At 35.4% G+C, this 12,601-nt stretch overlaps 1 protein-coding gene across 2 annotated transcripts in view; it reads right to left on the reverse strand.

Annotated features, from left to right (window-relative positions):
• Positions 1-4,581: 4,581 nt before the first annotated feature.
• SIM2 (SIM bHLH transcription factor 2) overlaps positions 4,582-12,601 on the reverse strand; it is a 210,843-nt gene continuing 202,823 nt past the window's right edge. Inside the window, exon 11 of one of the 2 annotated variants that reach the window (XM_053704539.1) lies at positions 4,582-5,788. In XM_053704539.1, the coding sequence (XP_053560514.1) occupies positions 5,097-5,788 (692 nt within the window). In that variant the 3' untranslated portion in view covers positions 4,582-5,096. The remainder of the gene's footprint in view (positions 5,789-12,601) is intronic. The other variant, XM_053704540.1, reaches the window with a different exon arrangement.

Raw genomic sequence — 12,601 nt, forward strand, 5'->3', positions numbered from 1 at the left:
TTTGTTGTTGTTGCTGTTTTGCTATTTGTTTGTTTTGGCGTTAGTCGGTGGGGTAAGGATATAATAGAAAAGGATCCCAGTAGTGCACAGCGGAAGTACAAGGTCTTTTCTTTTCTCTTCTTTTTTAGGTTGTGATTTAAAACAATGTTAATAATATAACTTTTTGTTTTCTTGATAGATATGACTGTATTGATTGATGGCCTTGTAAGGTGCAAATTATTTGTTTAATTCTTTTTTTTGTTCTGCACTGCTGGTTTCAAAATAAAAGATTAAAAAAAGAAAAATGGTATGCTCTATCTGAATCATGAAAGAAAAAAATTGGGTTCAGTGTCCCTTTAATGTAACTTTTTCCTATATTTATTTGTACTCTGTCACTGATACTTTTATTGAGACTTTTATTGGAAATTGTAGGATTATTTTTGATTAATATTGCTTGCATAATTTCTGCACTTCTTGTATTGTACTCTTCATGTTTGTTTATTTCACATATCTATTTCATTTTTGGGATAAAATGCTTGTATTTCAAATTAGCTTACTGCTAGCTATAACACATTCAATGATTTCATTTATTTTGGGAGCCACAGTTCCATGATGTATTCATATTGTCACAAGATTTGACACAGTATTTTTTGTGTAGTTAAAGGAACAGTCTAGTCAAAATTAAACTTTCATGATTCAGATAGGGAAATTTTAAACAACTTTCCAATTTAGTTTTGTCATTAAATTTGCTTTGTTCTCTTGGTATTCTTTTGTTAAAAGCCGCATCTTCTCTTTTGTGCATTTTGACACTTTTTAACAGCTAGACAGCGCTAGTTCATGTGTGACATATAGACAGCATTGTGCTCACTTGTGTGGAGTTATTTATGAGTCGGCACTGATTGGCTAAAATGCACGTCTCGCAAAAGAACTGAGATAAGGGGAAGTCTGCAGAAGCTTAGATACAAGGTAATCACAGAGGTAAAAAAAGTGTATTAATATAACTGTGTTGGTTATGCAAAACTAGGGAATGGGTAATAAAGGGATTATCTAGCTTTTTTTTTTTTTTTTAAAAAGTAGTAGACTATCACTTTAATTTTTTTCCATTGTTTGCAGATCTAATTACAGTAGCGCTTTCACAAGAAGCTATTTGCATCCCACTGGTTTAGTTGACACTATTAAGTGGCACCTCTAGTTATTTAAATTTTGTTTGTTATTCAGCTTTTGGGAATTTTTTTCTTTAAAGGGACAGTCTAGTCCAAAATAAACTTTCATGATTCAGATAGAGAATTTAATTTTAAACAATTTTCCAATTTACTTTTATCACCAATTTTGCTTTGTTTTATTGGTATTCTTAGTTGAAAGCTAAACCTAGGAGGTTCATATGCTAATTTCTAAGCCCTTGAAGGCCGCCTCTTCTCTCAGGGCATTTTGACAGTTTTTCACCACTAGAGGGTGTTAGTTCATGCGTGTCATATAGATAACACTGTGCTCATGCACGTGGAGTTCCAGTGAGCCAGCTTTGATTGACTAAAATGCAAGTCTGTCAAAAGAACTGAAATAAGTGGTCAGTTTGCAGAGGCTTAGATACAAGATAATCACAGAGGTAAAAAGTGTATTTATATAACTGTGTTATTTATGCAAAACTAGGGAATAAAGGGATTATCTATCTTTTTAAACATTAAAAATTCTGGTGTAGACTGTCCCTTTAATACATTGTTACATTCTGAAATACCTTCATTCAAGAGCAATAAGTTATCTCAAACGGATATGCCAAAATACGATTTTCATAATTTATATAGATTGTAAAATTAAAAAGCTACTTCTATTATCAAATTTACCTAATTTCTCACAGGTGTCTCTTAAAGGGACAGTAACATGAAAAATACACTTAAATTGGATAGAGCATGGAATTTTAAGCAACCTTTCAGTTTACTTCTGTTATAAATTTTGCTTATTTCTCTTGGTATCCATTGTTAAAGAGACATGAAACACAACATTTGTCTCCTGAACTTGCCTTCCTGCTTTTCAACAAAGGATAACAAGAAAACAACGAAAATTTGATAATAGAAATAAATTGGAAAGTTGTTCAAAATTGTAAGTTCTATCTGAATCATGAAAGAAACATCTTGGGTTTTATGTCCCTTTAAACAGTAATCCTAGGTGAGCTCAGGAGCGTGCGTGTGTAATTAGTCACATGGCAGCAGTTTTTACAACAATGTTTATAGCAATGTTATACAATATTGCAAAGACTTCTGCCATAGAATGCTAAAGACAAATGCACAATGCAAATTAGATAATAGAAGTTAATTGGAAAGTTGTGTGAATTTGCATGCTCAATCTGAATCATAAACATTTACAGTCCCTTTAAGCAATATATGTATGGCTTTGTTATGAACATTGTTGCAAACACTGGGGATAAAGTGATGAAAAAATATGCACACTCCTGAGCCTACCTCAGTATGCTCTCATTAAAATAAGATAAGTCAAATAAGAATATCAAGAGAAAGAGGTAGATTTGATAGTAGAAGGAAATTGGATTTTTTTAATTTTATGGTCGATCTAAATAATGAGAGTTTTATACTGACTTCCATGCCCCCTTAATTAGTTTTCCATATCCCTTTTTACATTATAGGATAAAGTTAAAATAATTGTGCACTGTCCCTTTAACTTGCTTTCTTTACCTACTTACAAGTAAATAGAAATATTATACATATTGGGCTAGATTAAAAGTGGAACGCTAACATTTGCGCCCGAGCAATAAGGTGTATAGCGCAAGGGTTTGCGCTCATCGGGCTTACTGCTCGTATTACAAGTTGAAACGTGATTGCGTGAGCACAATCGTAATTTACGCTAGAATGATTACTGCGACTTTAGAGCTCTGGTTAACATATAAGTTGCACAAAACACATACAAAATACATCACACTCATAATAACACTATCTATTAAAAAATATTGCACACAAAAGTTATAAGGGTTCAAAGAGATCTCGGGTGTTAATAAAAAAAGGGCTTTTAAAATAGAAATACATACATATACGTATCTAAAGATATATATGTGTGTGTGTGTGTGTGTGTGTGTTTATATGTGAGTACAGATGCATTTATATGTGTATATAAACAATTACAGACATATATACACATATAAACACATAAATACATAGGTACACATATATAAGTGCTTTGGAGCCCTTTGCCGTTAAGTAGATGAAAACATGTAAAAGCATATTTATGCAATATTTATATGTATTAAAAGTTTTAACTTTGTATTTACTGTAAATATTTCACATTCTAATGCTCTGCACATAGCAGAATATATTCTATGTATTTTTAAATATATATATATCTGTATATATCTATACCGATATATAATCTACATATTAACAAATTTATATTTGTGCAAAATACCATCAGATATATGTAGAAATATTTATTTATTTATGAATAAATAGTACATATTCATTTATGTAAAGAACTTTGGAATATTACATATTTATGTTTTCATGTTGTGTTAGTGCAACTGAGAATATGTCATCATGTTTGTGTGAGAGTGGGGTGTTTTTTCGACTTATTTTTTTCTCCATTGACTTCTATGGGGAATATGTGAACGTGCACGCGATATTCTAACTTTGGATATATGCGTTAGCTGGGTTACCACTAGAGCAAAACTTTGTTACTTTGAACTCGTAATATGAGCGCAACTCGACTAGCGCAAAAATCTTAATTCTAGCGCAATTAACGCTGAAGTGTAAGTGCAAAATACTGCTCCACTTGTAACTCTTCACATCAATTGTCAAATTTACTTTTCTTCCATCTCTTGGTGTACTTTGTTGAAAAGCAGGTAGGTAGGCTAGGGTTCGTGTCTGGAGCATGATAGCAGCAGTTTTGAAAGAATGCATTTATTAATGTTATATATTAGGGCAGACATTGTATATCCAGCTGCCATCTAGTGCTCAAAAGTATTATTGCAAATCTGCTGCCATCTAGTTCTCCAGACACATGCACGCAACCTACCTAGGTATTCTCTACAACAAAGAATACCAAGAGAACAAAGTAAATGGGAAACTTTAAAAAAAAAAAGGAACACTCTATTTGAATCATGAAAGAAACATTTTGGTTTACAAATCCCTTTAAGTTTCACATTTGAAAACACAGCAAAATAAAATGACAAAGCAGGGTTCTTGTATTCTCATTTATTTCAACATACAATCTACTTGTGTTTTATTGAACAAAATTACACAGTTAAATGCGCACAAGAACATCTCTGCATGGCAGGTTCCTTTCCTTTCTCTGGGCTACACTGTGTCATGTTGTTCTAATATTAAGTGTGCATAGTTAAAGTGGAAGCAGATGGGCTTTGACTGCAGGAGAATTCTAGTCTTGAATAGCATATTTGGTTCTTCATCCTTTGGCTGCCTGAAACACAATATTATAGGATACCCAGACAGATTCCAAACTGTCTAGTAAGGACTCACTGGTTTGGCATTTTTACAGCCAATGACACTTTTGTTGTGTAATAAAGAGATTCCGTGTTGCAGTATATTTAGGAGTGATTAGCATGCAAACTCATTTTGTTACATCTGTATTCAGATTATCGCCCAGTATTATTTCACTCTATCATGCAAATGTGCTTTGGCTGTCAGCTTTTATAACACATCTCTACACATCAGTAACAGACAAAAAAAAAATACAGAAAGCCACCTGGTGCATTAGAAATATATTTGTCACAATACATGCTCAATTTCTCTTTCTGTTACAGAGGATTAAAGAAAATAGTTTTTTTTAAAAACATGTTTCCTCCATATAATTAAATTTGAAACTCTGCGTATCACCCACTGCCCTTTCCAACCATACCGCAGCGGAGTTAGGAAAATATGATCTGACATATGACTTCTCAAATAGCACGGTCTACACCAGAGATTAATCTGTAACAATGTTACTCAGAAGCTAGCTGTATTTTTCTGACCTTGTAGGTCCTGTTACACATGGCTTGCCAAGAACACATGCACGTCTGTCCTTTCATGACCTTCAGATAGGCTTGGTAAGTATTGGTCACCAAGCTTTCCCATGCTTCTGTGTAACTCATTCCAGTTTTCACCTCTTAAAATAAAACCTTATTGTCACCTTCCATTGCTTATAATGACTGAGGTCCCAATATAATGGGGAAGTGCAGTTTCGGGAGAAGAGAGAGATGATGGGCTTTGGTTTTTGTAAATAAATGTATTTACTTCTTCAGGGCTATAGCTAAAATTTTCTGTCCCATGGTCCGTACCTGAGCATGGTGAGGTTTGGCAAGTTCCATGTTTGGATAACACATGATGGTAATTGATAGGCACCAATGGAACCTGCCCACCTGATTTGAAGTGCTCATGTTCAGAGTTATGATGGGAGAATTTTGGAGTCATTCTATCACTGTTTTCCAGTTCATTATAACTTGTGTGATGCAGATTGACATGTCCATACCTAGGTTCCTTCATGCAGAGTCTTCGTGCCTGCTCATATACCATTGGCCTTGGTAGAAGATGGCTTAATGGTCCAATAGTCTTTGCATGGAGACACTCTGATTTTGGCAAAACATTATTATTAAATGTGTTTGAAAAGTGCTTTTCAACAGTTTTCTCCTGCTGGTATCTACTAAAAATCATCTTATTTTCTTCTTTTACTGTATGGTAAGTTGGGGAGGCTCTGTTTTCCAATTTATTTGTTTTCATTGCAGCGGTCTGGTAGAATTCATCTTTGTATCTGGCATTGAATCTTGAAGATGAACAGCCCGTATATCCATCATTCTCACCTTCACTGTATCTTTTGGTTGCTGTTTTAAACAAAAAGAAAAAGAAAATTAATATTTAATGTAAATAACTTTACATTTATATGTAGACATAACATTTATTTTAAATCTTTACTGGATGGTAATCACTTGTATATTAGTTATTATATGCTTTATTTCTCAGTGATTTTAATGTTTGTATGTGAGCACATCTATACAGGGAGTGCAGAATTATTACGCAAATGAGTTTTTTGACCACATCATCCTCTTTATGCATGTTGTCTTACTCCAAGCTGTATAGGCTCGAAAGCCTACTACCAATTAAGCATATTAGGTGATGTTTATCTCTGTAATGAGAAGGGGTGTGGTCTAATGAAATCAACACCCTATATCAGGTGTGCATAATTATTAGGCAACTTCCTTTCCTTTGGCAAAATGGGTCAAAAGAAGGACTTGACAGGCTCAGAAAAGTCAAAAATAGTGAGATATCTTGCAGAGGGATGCAAGAAAAACCAAGGCGCAAAATAACTGCCCATGAACTGAGAAAAGTCAAGCATGCAGCTGCCAAGATGCCACTTGCCACCAGTTTGGCCATATTTCAGAGCTGCAACATCACTGGAGTGCCCAAAAGCACAAGGTGTGCAATACTCAGAGACATGGCCAAGGTAAGAAAGGCTGAAAGACGACCACCACTGAACAAGACACACAAGCTGAAACGTCAAGACTGGGCCAAGAAATATCTCAAGACTGATTTTTCTAAGGTTTTATGGACTGATGAAATGAGAGTGTGTCTTGATGGGCCAGATGGATGGGCCCGTGGCTGGATTGGTAAAGGGCAGAGAGCTCCAGTCCGACTCAGACGCCAGCAAGGTGGAGGTGGAGTACTGGTTTGGGCTGGTATCATCAAAGATGAGCTTGTGGGGCCTTTTCGGGTTGAGGATGGAGTCAAGCTCAACTCCCAGTCCTACTGCCAGTTTCTGGAAGACACCTTCTTCAAGCAGTGGTACAGGAAGAAGTCTGCATCCTTCAAGAAAAACATGATTTTCATGCAGGACAATGCTCCATCACACGCGTCCAAGTACTCCACAGCGTGGCTGGCAAGAAAGGATATAAAAGAAGAAAATCTAATGACATGGCCTCCTTGTTCACCTGATCTGAACCCCATTGAGAACCTGTGGTCCATCATCAAATGTGAGATTTACAAGGAGGGAAAACAGTACACCTCACTGAACAGTGTCTGGGAGGCTGTGGTTGCTGCTGCACGCAATGTTGATGGTGAACAGATCAAAACACTGACAGAATCCATGGATGGCAGGCTTTTGAGTGTCCTTGCAAAGAAAGATGGCTATATTGGTCACTGATTTGTTTTTGTTTTGTTTTTGAATGTCAGAAATATATATTTGTGAATGTTGAGATGTTATATTGGTTTCACTGGTAAAAATAAATAATTGAAATGGGTATATATTTGTTTTTTGTTAAGTTGCCTAATAATTATGCACAGTAATAGTCACCTGCACACACAGATATCCCCCTAAAATAGCTATAACTAAAAACAAACTAAAAACTACTTCCAAAACTATTCAGCTTTGATATTAATGAGTTTTTTGGGTTCATTGAGAACATGGTTGTTGTTCAATAATAAAATTAATCCTCAAAAATACAACTTGCCTAATAATTCTGCACTCCCTGTAGATGCCATTATTGTGGTGTTATCTATCCTGGGAATATGACTGTGGTTTGAGAAATCCCAAATAGTGCTTTGAGGAGCACTTTGTTTTATTCCAGGATCTAGGAACTATGTTATAAACTGATTGCAAGACCACCTGTTTAAAGTTTCATGATTCAGACCATTTTGAACAACTTTCCATTTTACTTCTATGATCCAATTTGCTTTATTCTGTTAGTTTGTTGAAGGAGCAGCAATACGCTACTGGGAGCTAGCTAAACATATCTCAACAACAAGCCTGGCTCCAAGTGATGCATTACTGTTCCAGAGCCTACCTAGGTATGCTATTCACCGAAGGATTCCAAGCAAATTAGAAAATGGAAGTACACTGGAAAGTTGTTTCAAGTTGCATGCTCTATCTGAATCATGAAACTTTAATTTTGACTTTAATGCTCCCTTAAGTACCACTCAAATACATTGACCAGTTGGCTATGTCTTTGCTAGGTAAGGGTGTGGATGTAAGTATTTACATATAAGGATACCGTTTAAAAAGAATATTCCTTTTATAAAGTATTGCTAAGTATATTCTCTGTTTTACATGATTAATTCATATTCTGAATAACATGAAAGTTGTTATAAATGCCTATATGTTTGGGAAAGTGGATTAAAATGTCAACATAGAGTTAATGCAGGTATTAAGGAGTTAAGTAATAGAACCATGAATTCTGGAATTATACGGCGATGTGTTAATGTTTCCCAGACATTCGGGGCAAGATTACATATGCTTTTGCGGGCAACGCTGGTTTTTACACGGTTTTAGTATCATATATATGGCACTGCATATAAATTCTGTACGTATATTTAATTGCAATAAAACTAATAAATATATTAACCCCTAATCCGTCATTAACCCACATCGCAATAAACCTAATAAAACTATTAACCCCTTATCCGCCATTAACCTACAACGCAATAAACCTAATAAAACTATTAACCCCTAATCCACCATTAACCCACATCACAATAAACCTAATAAAACTATGAACCCCTAATCCGCCAAACCCCCACAACACAAATAACTAATTAAATTACTAAGCCCCCTAACCTAACACCCCCTAAATTAACCCCAATTACATAAATTAAAAGATACTGTTACAATTAAAATAAAAAAGCTAACATTACTTAAAATAATAAACCAAGTTATCCAAAATAGAAAATTAAACCTAATCCCTAGGAAAATAAAAAAGCCCCCAAAATAAAAACACCCCCTAATCTAATACTAAACTACCAATAGCCCTTAAAAGGGCCTTTGGTAGGGCATTGCCCTAAATTAAAGAGCTCTTTTACCTTAAAAAATACTAAGTCCCCCCTCTAACAGTAAAACCCACCACCCATAACCCCCCAAAATAAAAAAGCCTAACACTAAAAAATCCTAAACTACCTTTTGCCCTTAAAGGGGCATTTGTATGGGCATTGCTCTTAAAAGGGCATTCAGCTCTTTTAAGAGTGCCCAATAAATCCCTAATCTAAAAAAAACAAAATCCCCCCAAAAATAAAAAGCCTAAGTCTAACCCCCAAATAGGTACTCACCGTTCCTGAAGTCCGATGGAGAAGGTCCTGTTCCAGGCGGGGAAGTCTTCTGATTTTAACAGCCAATAGAATTTCAGTAGCTCTCATCCTATTGGCTAATTTGAATTCGAAGAATCAAATCAGCCAATAGGAATGCAAAGGATGCCATATTGAAACGCATACCTTGAATTTACTATTCAGTGTACGGCAGCAATCATACGAAGAGGTTCCTCCACGCTCAATTGCTCCACGGTTACCGATCCTGCTCTGCCTTTATCTCTGCTCCATGCCGGCTTGGTCCTAGATGAAGAAGGAAGTGGTCCCAGCTTGGAAGAAGATGTTGGCCGCTTGGAAGAAGACTTCACCGCCTGAAACAGGACCTTCTCCGCCGGACTTCAGGAACATGGGTACCTATTTGGGGGTTAGACTTAGGCTTTTTTTATTTTTGTGGGGTTTATTTTTTTTAGATTAGCGATTTATTGGGCACTCTTAAAAGATCTGAATGCCCTTTAAAGGGCAGTAAAATAGCTGAATGCCCTGTTAAGGGCAATGGCCATACAATTGCCCCTTTAGGGGCAATGGGTAGTTTAGGTTTTTTTAGTGTTAGGTTTATTTATTTTGGGGGGTTTATTTATTTTGGGGGGTTTGGTGGGTGGTGGGTTTTACTGTTAGGGGGGACTTTTTTTTAAATGCAAAAGAGCTGTTTAATGCAATGCCCTACAAAAAGCCCTTTAAAGTGCTATTGGTAGTTTAGCATTAGATAAGGGGGTGTTTTTATTTTGAGGGGGCTTTTTGGGATTCGGTTTAATTTATTTTTATTTTGGATAATTTTGTTTATTATTTTCTGTAATGTTAGACTTTTTTATTTTTGGTAAATTTAAATTTTTTAATTTTTTTTAATACATTTTTTATTGAGGTTGGCAGATATTGTAACAGCAAATAACCAGTTTACATAGGTAAGATACATAATATCATCAGTCATTGAGAAGTGACAACAGCATATATAAATTTACCGTTCAATATTCAATGTTGTCTAATAAGAGAGCTATAGATAAAACAAAGATAGATAGACTGTATATAGGTATTTGGAACCTCTTTTTCTGTGAACCATATACTACTTAGCATAATAGATCATAATATGGTGTAGGTGCATATATTTGGAAAACCTATTAGTGGGACATGTGGCATATAGAGGGCTCGAGGGTTTAAGCTAGTCAGTCACACTTAGTGAGTAAAAGGCAAAGAGTTAATTAGATGGTGAGCACACCTACATGTATGAGTTGGTAGTAATATGGTTTGAATGATAGTTGGGGTGAATCAGCGGGCAAGAGCCGCTTTTAATTAAGGGGGGAAGTTGAGTTGGGGGGCGGGCCGTTGTGGTGGATATATATCATGGGAGCTAGAGTGTCACTATATGCTATAACCTAAGCTAAGGTGTGATAAAGACCCCGTCATACTATCGCCTGATTAAATAAGCTAATTGTGGCCAAATAGTAGTAAGGGGAAAAGCATTTGTTCAAACTAGTATTTAGAAAACTTACTGAACTTTAGTAAGAGAAATGTTAACAGAAATATGTAACTCTCTGTCAAATGGCTTTTATTCATATGAGGCGCTGGTCAGCAATATTCTGTTATATTGTGCCATTTTATGTCAATGTTTGGGGGGCTAGATGAGATCAAGATATAAACCACTGTATTATGTCATTACAACTGACTATATTTACCAAAACAAGTTATTATATCCTCATAATATCTAGATATCTGTGAGATCCTTTTGGGCTACTTTGCATCTGGTGTCGGAAGGATTACTAATATACTGATATAGAGTCCCATGTAAGAGGGTGTTTTAGTGATTAATCCATTGCTGTAACCAGTTGATAACAGACATAACCACAGGGCCGGATTTCCCATTAGGCACAGTAGGCATGTGCCTACAGGCGCCTTGCAGTGAGGGGCGCCTGCCTGTCAGTAATTAAAACATTTTTTTTTTTTTTTGGGAGGGCATTAATTTTACTAAGAATTGTGCTGCCAGCTGCTTACAGAGTCGAGTGTTTCATTGGGAATATGTTACAGCAGTTGAGGGAGCCATGAAGGACAGAGGGGCAAAGATTAAAACTAAACCCCTCCCATTTTCGCCAGGCATGTTTAGTTTCACTTTTATTTTATGTACGTCTGTTGCCTCACAGCCAAGCTCCATGCTGATGTGTAGCAGACACTTTTTGTTGAAGGAATGAAGTCTTCAGAACAACAGGTTAGGACTGTACAAGGCTTCTAATGCTGCCTAGAATGACAACATAACAAGCAGAGCACTTTAACCCCTTGGCTACCAGAGAGGATTGCAGTGTATTCACTTGTTATGTGCTGTAGTGCATTTTGATAGCCAGGGGGTTAAATTCTGCTTCAGGATGTATGTTTTTGTTCTATAAAGGCATTGGAGGTGAGGAGGTTATGTGGGACTAGCTGCTCTGCTCTTTATTACAAGCTGCCAATTGTGATTTACAGCCTTTAGAGCACTTTGACAACAAAGTGTGTAGACTGTAAGGCTGTTGCTATAAATTAAAAGCTTGATTACTAAAGGTTAACTAGCAAAATAAAAATGTGTATGTGTGTATACCACTCACATGGCATAGTTGTTTGTATGTATTATGTGTATATATATATATATATATATATATATATACATACACACACACACACACACACACAGTATAAACATACACATCACATTACAAATTGTTAATCTGTTCTTTTATCAAGTAAGTGTGGTATGTTTGTGTTTTGTGGTAAATTGAATTTCTAATTTTAAACACGTGTTGACCCCAGATTACATATAATCTAAAACATTCCATGTTTTCCTTTGAGAGCAACATCATATTATATTTATATTTCAGAACAAAATAAATGCAACATCTGTGTGTATTTGTACCAAAAATATCAGAGTTCACAAGATTTTTTTTCATGTAGTGGATAAGACCTACATTTTATATTTTCTTCCACTGGCTGCAAAGGTTGTTGATGAGCTTGCATGCTGCTAGTTTTAATATTGCTATTGTTTACACAAAACTGTGTTTAACTCCAACACAATGTTAAGCACATAGTCAAAGTCATCTCCAGAAAAGCAATACACTAATGGCTTGTCAGTAAAGATGTCCTATGAGCCCATCTGGGTCTGCACAGATGTGTATTGCTGTCTCAGAACTGACATTGACTATGTGTTTAACTCTTTTGCAAGAGGCTAACACACTTCTGTGCAAGCATTAGTGCAATAATAAAATGCCCTAGCAAACTGTCACATTTTATGTCCCTTTAAATAGGGTTTTCTTTAGAATATTTTGCATTAAAAGTTTAACATAAACTTTGTTTATGTTATACATAAAATTTGTTTATGTTATACATAATAGAAATTGTATGGCCATTTGAGTTAAGTGAATATTGATTTTTGGTGTAGCTTCCATTACAACAAATATTGCAATTGGTGTGTGTATTTGTGTATCTCCATAAAAGGGAAAATTTAATTTTACATCTAATATTTATTTTTAGTTGTCCTAAATAATAATAAAAAAAGTCCTCATTTTGTTTTCACTTTTTTTTGGGCTTCAGGTTTTTGTACCTACAGGCACCGG

This window comes from Bombina bombina, chromosome 3 (assembly GCF_027579735.1).
Source record: "Bombina bombina isolate aBomBom1 chromosome 3, aBomBom1.pri, whole genome shotgun sequence".
In the NCBI taxonomy this organism is placed as follows: Eukaryota; Metazoa; Chordata; class Amphibia; order Anura; family Bombinatoridae; genus Bombina; species Bombina bombina.